The sequence below is a fragment of the Rana temporaria genome, chromosome 1 (assembly GCF_905171775.1).
Source record: "Rana temporaria chromosome 1, aRanTem1.1, whole genome shotgun sequence".
Lineage (NCBI taxonomy): Eukaryota > Metazoa > Chordata > Amphibia > Anura > Ranidae > Rana > Rana temporaria.
The window spans coordinates 119153757-119175780 of NC_053489.1; the positions used below are offsets into that span (position 1 = coordinate 119153757).

A 22024-nucleotide genomic window follows, 5' to 3' on the forward strand; every position below is an offset into this window, starting at 1 on the left:
TTGCGCTGATTCTCGGCGACAGGGTGCCGACATCTCGCACTCGCTGGAATAGACAAAGCACATTCCAGCGAGCGCGTCATAGAAGCGACGGGAGATCCGACTTGGATTCCCGCCAATTCTAGCTGCAGCGTTTCGTATGAATCCTGAGAGGGAGAACTCCCATGCCAAATTTTAAATAAAAAACCAACATGGGTTCCCCCCCCAGGAGCATACCAGGCCCTTAGGTCTGGTATGGGTTGTAAGGAGACCCCCCTACGCCGAAAAACCGACGTGGGGGTCCCCCCACAATCCATACCAGACCCGTATCCAAAGCACGCTACCCGGCCGGCCAGGAAAGGAGTGGGGACGAGCGAGCGACCCCCCTCCTGAGCCGTACCAGGCCGCATGCCCTCAGCATGGGGAGATTGGGTGCTCTGGGGCAGGGGGGCGCACTGTGGGGCCCCCCCACCTCAGAGCACCCTGTCCCCATGTTGATAAGGACAGGGCCTCTTCCCGACAACCCTAGCCGTTGGTTGTCGGGGTCTGCGGATGGGGGGTTATTGGAATCTGGGAGACCCCTTTAATAAGGGGGCCCCCATATACCAGCCCCCCATCCTAGGTGAATGAATATGGGGTACATCATACCCCTACCCATTCACCTGAAGGCAAAGTGTAAAAGAAAAAAACACACAACACAGGGTTTTTAAAGTAATTTATTAGTCAGCTCTTTTAGCAGGGGGGGCCTTCTTCTTCCTCTCTCCGGGGGTCTTCTCCGCTCTCCGGGGGTCTTCTTCTGCTCACTGGGGGTCTTCTTCCGCTCACTGGGGGGTCTTCTTCCGCTCACCGGGGGTCTTCTCCCATCTTCTCCGCTGTCATCTCGGCCCCGGTTCTTCTCCCGCTCGCTCTCTGGTGCCTTCTTCTTCAGGGCTGGCCGCCGCTATCTTCGTGTGTTAGCTCGATTACTAGCAGCAGCCAGCCCGTTCTTCTTCTGTCTTCTGTCTTCTTCTGCCTTCTTCCCATGTTGACACAACACTTCTTCCCGCTGTTATGCTGGGTGTCCGGTGCGCGATGATTTATATAGGCCTCTCTTATGATGTCACAGTCCCATCATGCTCCGGTACCTACCCACGTACCAAAAGCTGCAGCTAGAATCCAAGTCGGATCTCCCGTCACTTCTATGACAGCTTTGTCTCCATCGTGGCAAGCCAGCTCGGCGCTGGCTCCCGCGATGGGGCTCGTAGGTGGTCAATCTCGCCAAGAAAGGGAGCGAGATTGACACAATATCGCGGTCACCTACTGTAGTTAAATTTAGAGGGGGGTCAGAGTGTTAACGGACTCTGATCCAGTTAATGTGTTTAAATTTAGGTCTCTGTCTCAGCTTGGCTGTGATGTGGGCTCATTCTGTTGCTTCTGGGGTGCTGTTCCCACCCCAGGACAAGGTGGCAGCAGTGGAGTCGAGGTTTGGGTGCTCTTCCCTAGCAGCCAATCAGGAGAGAGTTTCCTCGCTGTGCATGCTGGGGGAGGGTATTTATGGGACAGACGCCATTGGTCTGGGTCTTCTTCTTTGAGTGCAGCACCCACCTTTAGGGTGGCTGCATCACAGCGCCCCGGCGCAATAGCCTTCCGGGCCGGGCGCGCGTGCCACATGTTCTTCCTGGTTCTGGGACCATGTTGGTCCGGAACATTTGAGCTGTGGCAGGGAGCACAGTAGTCGACTTTGTTCCCAATCCTGAAGATCCCAAGCGAGATAGCTGTTCAGTGGGGAGTCCATCTGAGGAGAGCCAATGAGAGGCTGGGGATCCAATAGGGTCTCGAAAAAACCACTGGGGATCAAGGTAGCCGGACACTGAGAGGCTGGTCACCTGTCAGTCGGTACCTGAAAAAGATCTGAAGGAGATCCAGGTGCAATTCTACTGAGGAGGATCATCTCCGTAATCACAATCACAGGGAGGGCCCGTGGCGGAGGTTTCTCCCTGAGTCCATTACAGGAGGGTCTGTGGCAGAGACTTTTCCCTAAAAGTTCGAGTGATACTCTGGCTGCCAGGTCAGTAAGAGAGGCCTGTCCAGGTACACTAAGTCCACTCAGGCAGGAGTGGCGTAAGAAGTGTTACACGTGGAAGCAGGACTGTTTCCCTATGGCTACGCCTGAATCTGCTGTTCTCCTCATTTAAACTCTACCTTTCACCACAAGTTTACTGTTTTTACCCGGCTGGGTAATAAAGAGCACAGAAAAAGACACCTGTCGTGGACATTCAATTACTGCTATATGCACTGTACATCCCTAAGATGACGGAGGAGCCATGAGGTAACATGCCATCCAAAACAAACCAGCAGCTCCTTCAGGGGTAGTGCTACAAGTATAGTCAACAAGCTATCATCATATGTATGCATAACAAGAAAGTTAGTTTATGTACAAAATACTGCACAATAAGGAACCGCAAACTGTATTGTAATACAAAACATTGTTTAGTGGTAGAAAATATATTAGTTTTGTATAAAAATGTTGCAGAACTGGTTTAATCCATGTTTATAGCTTGTTGTTAAAACAAACCTGACGTGTCCTGAAATGTTTCTAAAGTAACAACAACAGTGAGGTGCTTGCAAGTACTAGTTTTAGTCTTCATGTTTTGTGTGGGGACTCTTCGATGTTAGGTTCGAGCTGTATGTAGAGCCTCAACTTCTGTCCAAATTGATAATACATTTTACCCCTACTTATTCAGCTGTCCAATGTCAAAACTTCAGTGGGCAGTAAAGATTCAGGCATTAGATAGTTTAATGAGGTGTGAAGAACGTAGTGTCAGAAAGGACACAGCCTAAAGAAGAATTTCAGGTATGGAAATGTTATATATAGTTGCATTTAGGCCCCTTTCACACGGGCGTCTCCATTTTGTGGGATCTGCTTACTCAGTGGGGAATCGCTCCACTAGTCTTTGCTGAGCAGGCGGATGACAGGTCCGTCTCCGCTTACTGAGCAGAGCGGAAACAGACTCAGTCCCGCTCTTCTCTATGGGGACCGCCTGTCTATTTTCATCTGATCATATCCGATCTGGCAGACAGATAGAAAATAGGACCTCCATCCATCTGGATCTTGCGGACAGGATCGGATCAGATAATGGCAGATGTCATGTGTCAGGTGTCCGCTTACATCCGCTGCTCCATAGGATCGAATGAAGGGTCCGGTCAGGTCCACCTAAAAAACTGACAGGTGGACCTGATCGGACACCCCATGTGAAAGGGCCCTTATCCAGCTTGGACAATGTAACTATGTATAAAAGAATTTGGCTCATGTATGGAGGCATGAGGTTGCCAACATCTCTGTATCAATTGAAAAAGATGAATACCTCTAAGTGAGGTGAGATTTTTCGGGCAACCAAAAAAATATTGTGACAACTAGGTCATAAAAATATATAAATTTTAATACATTAATTTACAGCATAAACATTTCATAGTGACAACATTATTTAAAAAAATGAAAGATTCCAGGATAGAGAAAATTGTTACTGCTAGAGGATCACCACACACCCCAGGACTAGGCTAAGGGTATAGGTGATCATTTATCCGACGCGTTTCAGATGTCTCAATAATACATCTTTCTTCAGGGAATAGAAAGCAGCAAGAGTTTTTCCCCTTTCCAGACACAGAGCGCCTAGATCATCCCCATGGAGCTTGTGTGTGAGCCGCAATCAGGGCAACCAAACCAGATGGTGTACTTAATGTCCATAACGATCCCCCAATCCAGAGGACTCCATAACCATGGGGGGGTGGAGTAACATAAGTCTCCACAAAGGAGTCAGCAGTCATAGAACAATAGAAGGTGTAATGGCACTCCCAGTGCATCAGCTCAAATAAAGGTGAACAACCATTCCAGTCAAAGAAACCAAACTTGACCAGAAGACAAAATAACCTCCAGCTCCAACAGGGGAAGGGAGGAAAGTGAATGCTGCATTCACTTTCCTCCCTTCCCCTGTTGGAGCTGGAGGTTATTTTGTCTTCTGGTCAAGTTTGGTTTCTTTGACTGGAATGGTTGTTCACCTTTATTTGAGCTGATGCACTGGGAGTGCCATTACACCTTCTATTGTTCTATGACTGCTGACTCCTTTGTGGAGACTTATGTTACTCCACCCCCCCATGGTTATGGAGTCCTCTGGATTGGGGGATCGTTATGGACATTAAGTACACCATCTGGTTTGGTTGCCCTGATTGCGGCTCACACACAAGCTCCATGGGGATGATCTAGGCGCTCTGTGTCTGGAAAGGGGAAAAACTCTTGCTGCTTTCTATTCCCTGAAGAAAGATGTATTATTGAGACATCTGAAACGCGTCGGATAAATGATCACCTATACCCTTAGCCTAGTCCTGGGGTGTGTGGTGATCCTCTAGCAGTAACAATTTTCTCTATCCTGGAATCTTTCATTTTTTTAAATAATGTTGTCACTATGAAATGTTTATGCTGTAAATTAATGTATTAAAATTTATATATTTTTATGACCTAGTTGTCACAATATTTTTTTGGTTGCCCGAAAAATCTCACCTCACTTAGAGGTATTCATCTTTTTCAAATGTAACTATGTATATACCATGCCTTGTCAATGCCCCTGACACAACTACCCTGGTGATCTCTAGAGGTGTACACTTTGGGAAAATGTTTTTTGTTTCATATTTGTTCGTTAATTATTTTGTTTCATCATATTCGTTATGTTAGAATGATTCATTTTCAAAAAAAATTTGTATGTTCATTGTTCTGAATCAATGCGTATTACAGAAGTTAATTAAAAAAATTGGCTATATTTGTTTTAACGTGCTAATTTGTTATTCTAGGAGATTACGGATGCACTCTGTTTGAGTTGAATGAAGGTGGATCCATCACGATCTCCGAATCATAACATAACAATGGAAATAATTTAATTTCAGATTCATTTTCTGTAATAATTCTAAGATTCTGATGGATCCACAGCCATCCAAACCCAACACAATAAATAGGAATCATCATCCTATTTCACTTGTATACCTTTTTGTATTTATTGCAATATGTTTCCATTTCATATGTACTGCATTTTATATAATAATGAAAAATGTTAATTAACATAAAAGATAAATAAATCCAAATTTGAATCATTCGTTGTGTCGTTATGCTATTTTGGATACTTCAAACATCTGAATGAAACAAATGAATTTACTATTCTTAATCAAGATAACAAAAATGTTGTCTGAATTTTGGTTTGTAACAATATGAAATGCAGATCCCTAGTGATATCCACTTGATTCTGGGTCCCATTATTTGTGGCTTCTGCGCTGCATTGTGAACACAGGAGGTTGGCCACTTAGCACAGGGCCAATCATGTTTTGCATTTCCTGAATGAATGCATAGCATTCTCTGTTTGAATGAGGTGGAGACTGTGGTGTTATCTCCCCACCTCTCCACCTCAACCACCCCAACTCTAACCAGACGAAGCTTTGCATTCATTCAGAAAATGCAAAGCATTCTCTAAATGGCACCTGTGCTGAGTTACTGTGTTCAGCTGCTCAGCACAGAATGCAGAAGCAAGTGGAGATCACTGTAGTAGTGGTATTAACTTTAATGATTTACAGTTTACATGGGCATTGACCAGGTATATACATAGGCAACTAGTAGATATTAATAAAATATCCATACCTAGAATTTCTTTTTAATCTCGACTTACGTGGAGGCAGTATAGATAGTCTAGGCCTAGATGCCAATGGATTCCACATGATCATGATCTGAAGATCAACACAGAAACTTCTAGGCTCTCACCATTTCAGCTCTGTTTTTACATTAAAAATGTGCGACCGTTTTTTTAGTAAGTTCTGTAAATTATTACATGTAACCAAACACCTATATGTTTGGCATATTTAACTATTAAAGTCTTGTAAGACATTTTCACAAGGTGAAGTACAATATTAAGATGTACATAATATCACAGTATTGGTTGCATATCCTGCAAATTGTCTCCGGAAAGCTTACAGTGGAGCTATTTTAAGTACATTCAGGTTTATAGGGACCTGAAACCTTGGAATCCATTGGATATAAAGTCTGCAATGCTAACAATTTCTCCAAGGTACAGTCTCTTTCCCCCGAGGTACCTCGGTGACACCAGCACTTTCTCCCCAGGTGCCAGTCTATGGCCATCTTGATTGACTGGCTGGCTCAGGATGATGTAACACGCACACATGTGCATGAGTTCAGTCATCCCGGGACACACAGTCAGCCACCATGCTGGAATGTAAAGTGAGCTGCACATGCAGAGCTTAGTGTAAGAGGACTTCAAGCAGTCAGGTAAGTTTATTTTATTGCAGAAAATAAATTGCATGTCTCCTCTGCCTGCTCGCAATTTTTTTACATTTAGACTTTAGTTCCACTGTAAGAAAACCCACTATAACTACCGGCCTGGTAAATCAAAAGTCTGAGATGGGGTTTGGACATGATTGTTTCATCTAGGACAACCAAACAAAATGGCATTTGGCATATTTTCCAAGTAGAAAGAAACCTTGTCAATGCTTTATTGTTTTCTAGGTTCAGGAAAATGTCTTTGATAGTTTGGTGTTATTTTGTTTGTCATTAATCTTATTTCCTTCTCTATAAAAAATAGAATCTAATATTGTTTTTTAAATATTTCCATAGAACTAACTATATTCATTTTTTATACTTTCTAGGGTCAGTGCAGAAAATCAGGTTATCAAGTCTGGGTTTACCAGCTGTGAGCTCATTGTACTTGGGAACGATGATCCTGGTGGGGTGTTTGAATTTTCCCCATTTTTCAGAGGCCCTTATTATGTGAAAGTAAGTATAGTAGTTAAACTACCGTTCACACCAATTACTAGAGTACATTTGAAGTGAAAAAAAAGTACTCATTTTCTGCCATGAAATAAAATAAGACAGCTCCTGGGCTATCATGTTACCTAAAGCCTAGCAAAGATCACATGGCCTTTGGTTATCAGTAACATTGTGTTTTTAAGGTGATCCAGAATGTTCCAGGTGGGTAAATTTACAGTAAACTTGACCTTGTCTGATTGTGAGATGAAGTGGAATTCCAATATAAACTTATCAAAACCTAAATCTACTCTCATTCCAATTCTGAGCCTTAAAGTAACTACCTTGTAAAGGAAGGATGTGCATACCTACCTAATCTAAAGGAGCTCCAGTCCAGGCACATTATTGCCCCATCTACCAGCTTCAGATAAGTGAATAGAGAAGCGACAATAACTGGAATGCCTGAGCTATGACGTCACTTATAGGCTTACTATGGGGCATCTGTTGTTAGGTTAGGTAAGTATACACATGTTTCCTTTACAGGATAGTAAGTATAGGGCTTAGAATGGGGGTGGAAGTACATTTAGGCTTAGATAAGTTTGGACCGAGCCTCCACTTTAACAAGGATTGGCAAGGCAAAAGCAGGAATAGGCATGCAATCAGCAAATAAAGCCTCATATTCATATATAATAACTAACTATATGCCTGACGTATTTATGAACGCAATGCATTTCTACAACCTATTGCTACAGGTATAATCAACACTTCCCGTATTCAATCATGCTACTATAGACAAGGTTGCTAAATTTATTTCTAACGCCCACCTAACCACCTGTCCCCTGGACCCATGTTCCTTCTCAAATACTGCGGTCACTTTCTGACTCTATTAACCCACATCTTCAATCTCTCCCTCTCTTCTGGCATCATTCTCCAATACTCTAAAACACGCACTAGTCACCCCTATACTTAAAAAACCTTCCTTAGACCCCATCAATCTTAACAACCTATGCCCCATCTCCTTGCCCCCCTTTCCCTCCAAACTCCTTATACGCCTGGTCTACAACCAACTGAGTGAACACCTCATTAAAAATAACCTTCTTGATCCCCTTCAGTCTGGATTTTGCCCTCAACACTCCACAGAAACTGTTCTCCTAAAACTCACAAGTGATTTACTAACAGCAAAAAACAATGGACACTATTCTGTACTCATACTTCTGGGTGTTTCGGCTGCCTTTGATAAGGTTGACCACCTCCTTCACCTCAAAAAACCTTACTCCTTTCATCTCCATGAATGTGCTCTTCATTGGCTCTCATCCTACGTATCCCACCGCACCTTGTGTCACTTACAATTCTACTTCCTTCTCACCTCTTCCTTTCTTCATCAGGGTCCCCCAATGTTCTGTTCTTGGATGTCTACTATTTTGAATCTATACCTCCTCCCTGGATCAGCTGATAGCCTCCCATGACTTTCAAAATAATTTCTATGCTGAAGAAACCCAAATATATCTCTCTAACCATCAGCTCACATCAGTCTCCTCATGCATCACTAATTTACTGACCGACATATCAGTCTGGATGTCACACCACTATCTCAAACTCAACCTGTCCAAAACTGAGCTCATAATATTTCCTCCCCCACGTGCCCCTTCCCCTGACTTCTCTGTCAAAATCAATGGCACACCCTTCAACCCTTCCCCCCATGCCAGGGTGCTAGGTGTAGTCGTATACTCTGAACTCTCTTTTCAGCCCCACATCCAATAACTTTCCAAGGCTTGCCACCTCAACCTCAGCAACATATCCAAAATACTCCCCTTCCTAACCAATGACACCACATAGCTCCTAATCCACTCCCTGGTTATCTCTCACCTGGACTACTCCCTCCTTTTTGGCTTACCTTTAAATAGGTTATCCCCTATTCAGTTCATCATGAATTCTGCTGTCACACTCATCCACCTTACAAACCACTTGGTGTCTGCTATGCCTCTCTGTCAGTCCCTTCAATGGTTGCCAATCACCCAACTAATTAAAGTGGAGGTTCACCCAAAAAATCTATTTTTAACACTAGATTGGGCCTAATTACGGGAAGCAGAATCGGGTGTTTTGTTTAAAATCAATGCAGTACTTACTGTTTTACAGATAGATGTTCTCCGCCGCTTCCGGGTATGGGCTGCGGGACTGGGCGTTCCTATTTGATTGACAGCCTTCCGACCGTCGCATACAGCGCGTCACCAGTTTCTGAAAGTAGCCGAACGTCGGTGCGCAGGCGCCGTATAGAGCCTCACCGACGTTCGGCAACTCGTGACGCGCTGTATGCGACCGTCGGAAGGCTGTCAATCAAATAGGAACACCCTGTCCCGAAGACCATACCCGGAAGCGGCGGAGAACATCTATCTGTAAAACGGTAAGTACTGCATTGATTTTAAACAAAACACCCGATTCTGCTTCCCGTAATTAGGCCCAATCTAATGTTAAAAAAAAAAAAAAAAAAAAAAAATTCGGGTGAACTCCCGCTTTAAATTCAAAATACTTACAATAACTTACAAAGCCATCCACAACTTGGCCCCCAGCTACATCACTAACCTAGTCTTAAAATACCAACCAAATTGTCCTCTTCGTTCCTCTCAAAACCTCCTGCTCTCTAGTTCCCTATTCACCTCCTCCCACACTAACCTTTAGGACTTCTCCCAAGCCTCTCCCATCCTTTGGAATTCCCTACCCCAATCTGTCCAACTATCTCCAACTCTATCCACTTTTCGACGACCCCTGAAAAAATCCTCTTCAGAGAATCCTATCCTGCCTCCACCTAACAACTGTACTTTTATTTTCTCCATCAGCTCATCAACCACAGTTATTACCTTTTGTATCACTTGACCCTCCCTTTTAGATTTTAAGCTCTAACAAGAGGGCCCTCTGATTCCTCCTGTATTGAATTGTATTGTAACTGTACTGTCTGCCCTCCCATTGTAAAGCGCTGCACAGACTGTTGGTGCTATATAAATCCTGTATAATAATAATAATAATAGTTAAACTTGTGTTTATATGTCACTACAAGGAAAGTCAACATTTACGAAGTAGTCACAGAAATAAATTTGCTTAATATCTGAGAGTCATTGGCACCACATCCCTTGTTTAAACAATATACATCAAGAACTAAGGAAATGGGATTTTAAAGGTACTACAACAAAACCAAACACATAAATATAGTTATGAAAATTATCAAAATTTATTTAGAAACATTAAAAAAAAAATCATATTCTTGTCAGAAGTTTTACCACAACGGAGGCTTCTTCAGGAGAACTTTTTATTAGGCACAGTATATATGGTCACTATAAATTTTAAATAACATAATTTTAGACATATAGAAAAACAATAGTAAATCATTCCATTTAATCAATTGCTCAAATGCGCGGAGAACCATGCATCATTCACTAGTTTTCAATTTACCTGTATATTGATAGCAAATTGATAGAAAATTAACATAAAAATCTAGTAGAAATATGGCTCCAAAATCACAGGGATGGGCAAAATGGAATAAAATGGTAAAACCACATGAAAGTCGCCCCCTATTGGCCCATCTGTGAGGGAGATATTTGATAACAATATTGTATATAGAGAAAAATACAACTTTTTCTCATGTGGAAATTGATTGACTGCCTACATGTAAAAACAGTAAGCATCAGAATATCCTTTACATCTTAATTGAAGGAATATCTCAATTAATCTTCTTTTGCCAAAGTAGAAGAAAAAACAAAAATGGTTTACAATCGACCTCCAGCAATCCCCAAGAAATCAATATGGATCTAGATCAAAAAAGTTGAGATAAGTTTATTTTAAATATAAGCCATGTACTGTCAGAAAGGACTCTTACCTAAAGGCAGTTGTCACAAACATTCCTCTCCTTCTCCTTGTGCTGGACCATGGTCATCGCCACTGAATGACATGCTTTTCTACCCCCTCCACCTTAACAGATGTCCAATGGTGCCGGCAGAGGCAGGGACGCCCAGATATGGCCAGTGCGCATGTGCATACGCACATTCAAGCAACAAAAAAAGTAAATAAAACACATTGATAAATAGACAATAAAACCAATAATTTATTTGTTGAGAATATGTCTCACATTAGGTGGCCAATTCATGATAAAAAAACATAAACCTATAGAGCTTGAAACTGATGGATTCATTCATACCTGGATGGCTGGTGGCAGCCAAGGTGTGAATCCATTTAGTCTCAGGCGGAAGAAAAATTCTGTCCACATATCCCTCTCTTTCATGTGTAGGTACATATTGCAATGCAAAGAATTTCATCTTTGATACTTGAAAAGAATGGTAAAGCCCCATTTACCTACTGATTGGGGTTTCCATTTATTTATTTCGAGACAAAGGGAAACATGGTCTCTCATTCGATGAAAAAAAGGTCTCTTTGGTCTTACCGACATGGAATGTGTACTGGCCATATCTGGGCGTCCACGCCTCTGCCGGCACCCTTGGATGCCTGTTGAGGTGGAGGGGATAGAAAAGCGGGAGAGGAATGTTTGTGACAACTGCCTTTAGGTAAGAGTCCTTTCTGACAATACATGGCTTATATTTAAAATTAAACTTATCTTAAGTATTCAGTGGGCATAACTTGCCATGTTGGTCACTTTTGTGATTTAGATCCATATTGATTTCTTAGGGATTGCTGAAGGTCGATTGTAAACCATTTTTGTTTTCCTTTCTACTTTGCCAAAAGAAGATTAATTTAGATATTCCTTCAATTAAGTGTAGAGGATATTCTGATGCTTGCCGTTTTACAAGTAGGCAGTCAATCAATTTCCACGTGGAAGAAAAGTTGTACTTTTCTCTATATACAATATTGTTATCTACTATCTCTCTCACAGATGGACCAATAGGTGGCGACTTTCTATCTCTCTCTGTGGTTTCACCAATTGATCCATTTTGCCCATCCCTATGATTTTGGAGCCATATTTCTGCTTGATTTTTATGTATATTTTCTATCAAAATACAGGTAAATTGAGATCTAGTGGTTGATGCATGGTTTGAGCAATTTATTAAACTGAATGATATAATTTGTATGTTTGTTTGATTTATTATTGTTTTTCTATATGTCTAAAATTATGTTATTTTCAATTTATAGTAAACCATATATACAGTGCCTGATGAAAAGTCCTCCTGAAGAAGGCAGTTGCATCTGTTTATGTATTGTGTGTGGCTACTTCTGACAAGAATATGTTGATTTTTAAATGTTTCTAAATACATTTAGAGAATTTTTATAATTCTGTGTTTAGTTTTGTTGTGGCACCTTTAAAATCCCCTTTTCCTTAGTTCTTGATTATTATTATTATTATTATTATTATTATTATTATTATTATTATTATTATTATTATTATTATTATTATTATTATACAGGATTTATATAGCTCCAACAGTGTACATCAGGTGTATATTTACCAAGTAGTCATGAACATTGCTTGCTATTGTTCTTAAAGTTTGTGTAAATACAAACACAAATTTTTATAAGCTTTGCCATATTAATGTAACACCAGAAGTTATTTCCAATATTCGTAAATCCGCAACTTTTATTAAATAATATCTGGTGATCCACGTGGCCTGTTGCGTTCAAGCACATCACTGGATATAAGCGTAAGGACACACACCAGGCTGCAATAAACGTATTTTATTAAAAAATAGCATGCATATTGCGGTGCAAATAGTACTATCTGAGCTAAGAGTATGGAGGCTCACTTCACGGAAGAAAAGGAACAATAACTATCTCATATCAATAGCTTATTGGTGTTCATGTTGTTCAATTCTTTCCTCCTGACCTTTTAAAAAGCGTAATGTGTGTCTGTGATCCCTAGGAAGGAGATTCGATTGAGCTTAGAATTTCTCGATCCAGAGGTGCTCTTGTCAAACAATTTCTGCGTTACACCATCGAGCCAAAGGACAGCAAAGAATTCTATGGAAATACAGGCATCCTGGAGTTCCAGACTGGCGAAAAGGAGATTGTAATTACATTGTTAACAAGGATGGATGGGATACCAGAGGTATTAGACGTTTTTACTCACTGACTGCACTTCTTTCTGAAGGCTTTGTGCTGGGGTTAACTTTGTGCGCAACTAACACTTAAAGAGCTGAAGGAATGGTTGTATACACTGCCATGTCCTACAAAGGGAGCAATACATGATTAAGTGGTTATTAAGAAGCTGTGAACCACTATTCAGATCACAGAGGATTGATAATGGTGTGAAAGTCCTCTGACACCTATTTAGCATAAAGCTCCAATCATTTGCCAATTACACCACTTTGCAATGCACAGAGCTGAGGCTGAGACTCCGAGCCCTTTTGTTAATGGCTTCTCGTGGAACATGTGAGATGCATGTGAATTTCCTGCAAAAAATAACAGTGCATTTAAATATGCTGTAACACACATACACACATTTTTTATTATTTTAGAGAAGGCGCATTGAACTATTTACATCAATCTTGGCCTCAAACAAGTTAACAAAGTAATGTATTTATCATAGCCACACACACGGTAGCGCCAATTTGGAGGAAGACTGTTAAACAACCAGTGTCTTTTTGCATTGCGTGAACTGTGATAATTCTGTTAATTCAAGAGGCTCGATCCTTAAAATCACATTACCTTAGAGATCTAAAAAGGTGGAAATCTCATAACATTTCCTGTATTAGTAGAATATTTTCTCTACAAATGAACCTACTTCACAAAAGACAGCTCAAAGATTTGTATTTTCGTTTTTAAATTTACATGTTAGCCTATGTTTAAAGCCTAAGTACAGCCAAAACAAAAAAAAAGAAAAATGAGCACAAGGGACATAACAGTCAGTACGATGTGTCTGTTGCGCTGATGTCTCTTTTTTTGTTGTTGAAATCTTCCTCCATCCATGCCCCCCCACTGCCATAATCTTCCAATGTGGCAGGGGTTAATAGAACTAAAGGTCTGTCGCAAGCTATCACCAAACAGGCCCGACTATGTCAGCCCTTTCTGCCAACTGCTCCATTCATAAAAGTCATTTGACAGCTTATACTGTATTAATGGAGGACAGGTTGACTGATGTCTTCCTCCTTCATTCAAAGATCGTGTTTCATTTCATTCATTCATACAAGCTGTTGTACTGCTTCTGTGAATGGCGAATCTGAGCAGAAAGGGCAGACATAAGCTCTCTTGATGATTGCCTGTGACAGCCCGTTAGTTGCATTAACCACTGCCACACAGAAATGGGGTAAGCATGGATGCAGGAAGATTTCAATCAAAATAAAAAAAGCATCAGCACAAGTGACATAATTTACAGTTAGTAGGAGGTCTACTAACTGTAAATTATGTCACTTGTGCTTATTTTTATGTGTTTTATTTTGGCTGCACTTAGACTTCAAAGGTTTTGAATCCTTCTTGTTCTTCTCTAGAAATAGGGCAACACAAACATTTGACTACCTTACTAATGTAAGTTCCTTGAGGGAAGGGATTTATGTGAATGTACAGTATGTAAAGTGCTGAATAAATTGGCACTATATAAATACCTGATATTAATTAAAACAATAAATAATCTGATACTCACTTCCTAAAACCTTTTTTGTTTGTTTGTTTCAGTTGGATGAGATGTACTCGGTGGTGCTCAGCACTCAAGGGGATTTTCCTATAACTCTGGGAGACACTACAAGAGTTAACATTACTATTTTAAAAAATGATGATCCCCATGGAGTTATTGAATTTATTACTGCGGGAATAGTGCAAACCATAAATGAAAGCAAAGGAGATGAGACAAAATTTGGTAACCATTTTGATTTTAATTCAGCTTCGTATTGGAAACATTTTATTTTGAGATTTCAAGACTAAATCAAGGTTGGGAGGGATAAAACAGGTTATATGGACACTGAAATGCAATATATTTAGCAGTTTTTGGTGCTCATATATCTTATGCCTGATCTATTTCTTTTTGTTTAGCTCATTGGTTCACTTTGCTAAGCATAACAAGCTGTGACCAAGTAGCCTTGCCAGTACTCATTATCAGTTTGGATGATGTCATTTTCACATTTGTTCTTACATTTATTCAGGCCAGTCTGGCATACTGTCTGTATTTATGAATAATTTGTAGAAACGGCTTTTTATAGGGTTGCACTTCTTAGTATTGCCCAAGGTTAACTTTGCTAAGTAACTCAGCAACCTGTTTGGATTAGAGGATGAATGTTCATGGTAAGATAATATTTATGAAGGCATATGTTAGGTCAAATGTATAAACTCACATCCAAACCTTCCAGTAATTGAAATAAAAATTCATAAAAATGAACAACATATCATATGTCTGCCTCAGATGTGTGCCATAATACATACTTCTGTTCTCACAATAATTATCCAATAATATGCATATTAAATAAGTAAACAGGAATTTTCTTATTGATGATTGCATGACTGAAGTGCATCTCCAATATTCTCATATCCTTTAGTAAATCAACCTTATAGAGTTCAACGACCTTTTAGAATAGGCAGGTTAGAGGGTCTATGTGGCCTTTGACATGAAAATAGAACAAAGCATATAGTGCATATTTGCCTCAATCCAAAGCACCAAGTGTGATTTCTGTCTGCAGTTCTATCCCTCTACTATGTGCACGAGTCATCTCTTACAGGTTGTGCCAACTCCAAGGGATTAAGGGTGGGCAGGGATGGGGCCCCCCAGCACATAGCTTGTTATTGACACTCTCAGCTGTGCATGTTTCCTATGAGATTGTGTTGGGGAGGTGTCCATTATTTCCACTTAGATCTCAGGTTACACTCAGCCCTCCTCTCTGAGCCTGTGCAGTGTGTGACATCAGATACCCACCCCCCTGCCTATGGAAGCTTAGAAATGCTGTGTAAATTCTAGACTTTGAACAGATGTAGAGAAGAGACGGATTCAGATAAACAGATACAACATTCGTAGGAGGATTTTTTATTGATGTGCATCACCCAAGGCTAGGCACTTCACTGGGTATATGTAAAGCTAGCCATACATAGATCAAAATGTTGCCAGTTCAGGATGTACTGGCTGAATTTCAATCTGTTTATGGGCAGGCTGGTTGTACAGAAGTTAATATACAAGTGTAACAGCACTGGTGAATGGAGTGAACCACAACTGCGGTAGCAAGGACTTCAATGCGATTCTCTATGCGACAACTCAGTATTAGGCCCCAGGCGTCACTCCTCGCAACAGGAGTTTGGGGGATCTATACATCATCTCTCTGTCACATAAAGAAAGGCGTTGAGCTACTAAGCATGGACGCATTACAGCATGCGACCAGAGCTTAGCATTTAAAATTAGTTCAAAGACAATATCCCAATACACCACTACATGCAGGTTATTATCAGTAAGGACCAATATGGAACACAATACGGCGCTGAAGCGCCCATAGAAAGAGAGAGAAGCAGTGGCGCAACGGCGCCTGTTACAACAAGCTGGTTAAACTGGTTATTGTATTCTGACAGTGGGGAAGGCTCCCTGCTGTTAGTATACAATACCACAGCGGGAGGATTTGCCTATCCACCTTGAATGTGTGAATGAGGGAATTGGATCTATGTTTTTCCTTGTCAAAATTATCTTTATTTGGTGATTGTAAAGTTACATTGTACATGTAGCAAACTTTTGGTATAGTGAACAAAAGGTTGGCATTCCATATTCTCAACAAATTATATCATCTTTAGAATTAAATGCAAAATAAAACAAAGAAGAGTATAACTGGAGAAGCTTGAGTATTTAGATGTGGAATGCTTACAGTCCGTCCCAGTTGCCTCGTTTCCAGATTAGCCGTACATTAAAGGCTACAAGTTTCTGTTTAACACAACCTTAAACATATTAATTATAAGTTACAAAAGTACGCTACCATCTCTGCGTCGATTGTAAAAAAATAAGAGGATATAATCACATACAATAACTAACCGGGGGAAGGGAAAAAGGGAAAAAGGGGAAAGAATAATAGGGTCTGCAGGGATGGGCTTGGCTCTGTTGTCAATATATACCTTATATAACAAATGTGTTTATTGAGCAAGCTACCATGGCATCATTACTCCTTCGTTAAAGTTTCCTGGTGCTGTGTATTGCGTCCACGGGTACCATATATTTTCAAAACTGGCGATCGTGTCCGTGTCCAATGCCTCCATTTTGGCATGTGACATCGCAGTATTCATTCTATTTTTTGTTTCCGTCACTGAAAGATTTGGGGTTTTCCATGTTTTAGCATTGGTCTTCTTGGGCGCAGTAAAGAGTTGTGTTAGTAGTTTAAATTGTGCGTGTAATAAGTTACTGGGCTTTAAATTCAAAAGGGCTAATTTAGGGTCTGGAGGAATTTTCAATTTGGTCAGGATATTTGCTATCTCGAAAGTCTTTTTCCAGAACTTCTGTGCTTTAGGACACGTCCACCATGTATGGAAATATGTACCCGCGGTTGTACAACCCCTAAAGCATTGTCCAGAGTAACTCGGTACATATTTGGCTATTCTATCAGGCACCAGGTACCATCTGGTTAACACCTTATAATTCGTTTCCAATGCTAATATGTTGGAGGAGGCAGATTTAGTGTTTTGCCATATCTGGTTCCAGTCAGAGGTATTGAGTACAAGATTTAGGTCATCTTCCCATTTCTGTACATATGGGAGTTTTGCCATACTAGTTTGAGTCGTTGCCTGGAGTTATAGGGTCGATATTGTACCTCTTGCGTGTGGATTTTCCTTGCAAACTCTTTCAAATGGAGACATCAGGTTTTTCGGTGTCGCCGGGATCATGAGCGACTCTACAAAAAAATTTTATTTGGAGGTATCTAAACAGTTCTGATTGGGGGATACCATATTTCTTGCACAATGTTGGGAAGGGCATGATGCCTGATGGACCTAGGAATTTATAAACATATATACAATCTCTTTTCACCCATTCCTTGAATGTGTTAGGGAAGATCCAAGCTGGGTAGAATGCAGGATTTTTGTAAAATGAGAGCAATGGATTAAGGGGGGACTGTAATAGGTATTTAGTTTTAAATTTGTCTCACAATGACAGCGAGTGTTTGATAATGGGGTTGAAAATGTTTCTGTGTGACTTGGGGGAGATCCATAATAAATTAGCTGGTGGGACGGAGTCACATTCAGCCGCCTCTATCGCTACCCAGAGGGGTGCTTCCTTTTTTGCATGGTATTTGGCAAGGGTTGATATTTGTGCTGCTCTGTAGTAGTTCACCAAGTTTGGGTACCCTAATCCTCCGTGTGTTTTGGGGAGGTGCAGTATTTGCGCTTTTATTCTAGGCTTGGAGGAGCCCCAGATAAAGGTCGCCATTCTTTTCTGTGCTATTCTCAAAAAGTATGCCGGCAGTGGGACGGGGAGCACTCTGAAAAGATATAACAATTTTGGGAGAATCGTCATTTTGACTGCATTGATTCTTCCCAGCCATGACAGCGGGAGCTGAGACCAGGAGTTTAATAAATTTGTTATGTGTTTAAGGAGAGGAGGGTAGTTGTGCGAGAATAGGTCAGAAGTGTCAGCGGTTAGATGGGTTCCTAGGTATGGGATGCTTTTATCAGTCCATTCGAAAGGAAGGCCTACTTTCGCTGCATTGAGTTCTATTTTTGAGAGGGATACATTTAACGCTGAGCATTTTTTGGGGTTTATAACTAGACCTGAAAACGTTGCAAATCTATTGAGTAATGGGATGAGATTTGGGCCTGTTACTTGTGGGGAAGAAAGAAATAAAAGGATGTCATCCGCAAATAAACATAATTTATGCTTAAAGCCACCTATTTCAATGCCTAAAATAGTGGGATCTGATCTAATTTTTTGGGCAAGCGGTTATATGAGTAGGGCGAATAGTAATGGAGACAACGGACATACCTGTCGTGTCCCTCTCCTGACATCAAAGGTGTCCGACCCATAACCTGCATATTTAACATAAGCCTTAGGTTTATTGTAGAGTTCCATAATCCATTTAATAAAGTTTGGGCCAAAGCCCCATTTCTGAAGAGTATAACTTAAATACGACCAGGAGATGGAGTCAAAGGCTTGTTTGATATCCAGAGAAAGGAAACACGCCGGGATGCCCCTTTTTTCCGCTATGTGTGCTAGTAGGCACGCCCTACGTACATTATCACCTGCTTGTCTGGAGGGCATGAATCCTACTTGATCTCGATGGATCAGGTTGCCAATGAATTTGTTGAGGCGGGTGGCTAAAATTTTACCTAACAATTTTATGTCCGTGTTTAGCATGGAAATGGGACGATAATTGGTGCAGAGTGTGTCGTCTGAATGCGGCTTGGGAATCATACATATCGTCGCTAATAATGATTCTGGTCTCAAAGATTTTTGGTTTAATATGTCATCGAAGGCTTCTGCCAGTCTAGGAGAGAGTATTTCACTAAAACTTTTGAAGTATTGTGCTGAGAACCCATCAGGTCCTGGTCTCTTGTTTATTTTGAGATCCTGAATGGCAATAGTTACATCTTCTTGCGTGATTGGCTCTTCTAATTGTATTTTTTGTGTTTGGCTTAATTGTGGGAGATTAATTTCTGAGAAGAAGCAATCTGCTTCCGTCTCTTTGAATGCGTTAGATTCCGCGTAAAGTGTTTTTAGGTGCGAGCTAAATTTTTGGACTATTTTGATTGGATTGCTAGAAACTACATTGTTAGCTATTTTTAGTTTTATATGCTTAAAGGTCTTGTTAAGCGAATTTAGCGCTCTGGCTAGATATGCCCCCGGTTTGTTCGCGTGTTTATAAAATTTGTGTCTAGTTCTGTTATGTGTTCTGTTTGCTGAATCAGTTAAAAACAAATCATATTCCAGGCGTGCTTTTTCAAGGCAAATTTTATTTCTAGGATTTTGGTTGTCTTGTAGGGCCAGGAAAGCCATGTTATATTCTGTTTCTAGTTTCTTTGCTATTTGAACCTGTTCCCTTTTAAGAATTTCCAGTTGCCGCTGAAATGTTCCTCTGAGAACTGGCTTATGTGCTTCCCATAAGGTGAGTGCGGATATTTCAGGACTAGCGTTGTGGTCTATGTATTCTTTTAGAGCCTGCTCAATGCTCTGGCAGTGGATCGGGTGTTTGAGCAAAATCTCAGGGAGGTACCAGGTGGGGTCATGGCTTTTCGGAATGACAGAAGCTATTGTGGTATATACAGCGTTGTGATCTGACCATGGGATGGGTATAATGTTTGAATGTAATATTTTCGGAGCCATACCGATTGTTACAAAAATATGATCTATTCGACTGAATGATTGGTGTGGGTTCGAAAAATATGTATAATTTCGCTTTGTGGGGTTGGCTTCTCTCCATGTATCTACTAGATTGTGTTTGGATAGTAGATTGGGGAGAGTCCATTTGGCTTGATGCTTAGGTGGGGTGTAGGGGGTTTTATCTAGGAACGGGAGAAGGACTTGGTTGGAGTCTCCGCAGACGAAGAGAGTTCCTGTTTTGTGCAAATTAATTATTAAGAGATGTGATAAGAAGGGTATTGGATTGAGGTTAGGGGCATAATATGATACTACATTGATTTCAGAATCCATTATTTGGCCTGTTAAAATAAGGTATCTACCTTCCGGGTCTTTGATTTGAGATTTTAGTGTAAAGGGTGTGGTGCGATGGAATGCGATTAGGGTTCCTCTTTTTTTGACCGAGGCGGATGCTCTATAAACTTGTGGATATGAGGGGTTGAAAAATTTAGGTGTTGAGTTAGTGGTGAAGTGGGTTTCCTGTAGGCAAACAATGTGGGCCCTTTTGGCTTGGAAAGTTCTAAAAGCTTTGGTACGTTTCTGTGGTACATTTAGGCCCTGCACATTTAGAGACAATAAATTCAATGGTGCCATGGTAGCTTTACCTCTCTGCCCGTCTTACCATGATGATTTGTGTGGCAGTTGGCCAGCCCATTTCCTGCAGACTTGGGGAACGGAAGGGGGAGAGGGGGTCCGGAGTAATCAACCTTGGAGAGGGGGAAAAACACAAAACAAATTAGTAGTTGAACAATCAACAGTACACAAATGAAGTACAATACGTTTACCCGTGGCTGGGAAAAACCTTTCCAGCCAAGGGGAAAGGGGATCACGTCGATTCCCCACTTAATACTGCGGGGACCCGAGGAGATCATGGTGGGGCGCATGTTGTTTCCGTGCGGTGGGGGACCGCTTTTTAAGTAATCAGTGAAACACTGTGTGAGGTGTTATGTACTTTGTTTAATTTATAAACAAATTTCGAACAGGGTAATCCACATGTCCTGTACTCTTTTGTACAAGCACGTGGCAAGTGGGGGGGAGGGAATTTTGCAGTAAAGCTCTTAACTAGATTGCTGCACATAGATAGATTCTATATCATTCTGACGGTGGTGGTACGTTAGGATATGAAATTATGTTGGGGTGTTGGGGGATTATTCCTCTGGGATTGCTGGTATCGGGTTCGCTGGAGTACTGATTTTATGCTACAAGAATCTATAAGCTAGGTGGGGGTATGGTTGTGCTAGTTGTAACAAAGTGTTGAATAGTGCCCAATACCCAGTTCTAGGTTGATTCCAGCCATCCTGAGGTAGAAAATAAAAGGAGGGTGCGTATCTTAGATCAGTCCGAGTAAATATACAGTATAGCGAGAAGTGGTGTTGGTTTTGCATGTAGCAGCATACTAAAGTTCTAGGCATTTATTGAGTAAACGATAGAAGAAGTGGTGGGGTGTGACAGTGAGAATATAGGTGTTAAGGATGAATGATATGAAGAAATTGGATGTAGTGTGTGCTAAGTGAGTATAGAGGGAGAAACAGATTGATATGATTATCATGGATTAGGAAGATCTTAATGTACAAAAGGTCGGCATTGGCTCCAAAAGGCGAGGAGGGGGGAGGAGAAAAAAGGAAGGGGGGGAGGGAGAGAGACCAAAATAGAGAGAAAAAAAAATAAGAATGGAAATAAGAATCCACAATCAAAAATCGCCAGACTCTTAGTCCAATCAAACTGTTCATCTCTTCCTATGGGCCTCCATTGTAGGTAGGGCAAGAAGTGAATTTGGAAGTTCTTCTAGTAGGTGGTCAGTCCATGGTGTCCTCTTGGTCATGAGGTTGGGGCACAAACCTGCCCCGTTTATTGGCATGCTGTAATCCGTTGCTTTTCTCAGGTTGGGTGGATTCATTGTGGGAAGATGCTGATGCTGATCTTCTGCGTGAGGAGTTATTGGCAGTGGTTCGGTCAATAAGCTTTAGATCCATTAAGGCTTGGTGCAACTGATCAGGTGATCTGCATACTATTTTAGAACCCTGATAAGTGAACCATAGGGAAAA

General features: G+C 41.1%; 1 protein-coding gene across 1 annotated transcript in view; it reads left to right on the plus strand.

Annotated features, from left to right (window-relative positions):
* The window catches only part of ADGRV1 (adhesion G protein-coupled receptor V1), a 576045-nt gene that overhangs the window by 89940 nt on the left and 464081 nt on the right, over positions 1-22024 (plus strand). Inside the window, exons 13-15 of the mRNA XM_040342090.1 lie at positions 6652-6778; positions 12606-12791; positions 14354-14534. Of these exons, the coding sequence (XP_040198024.1) occupies positions 6652-6778; positions 12606-12791; positions 14354-14534 (494 nt within the window). The remainder of the gene's footprint in view (positions 1-6651; positions 6779-12605; positions 12792-14353; positions 14535-22024) is intronic.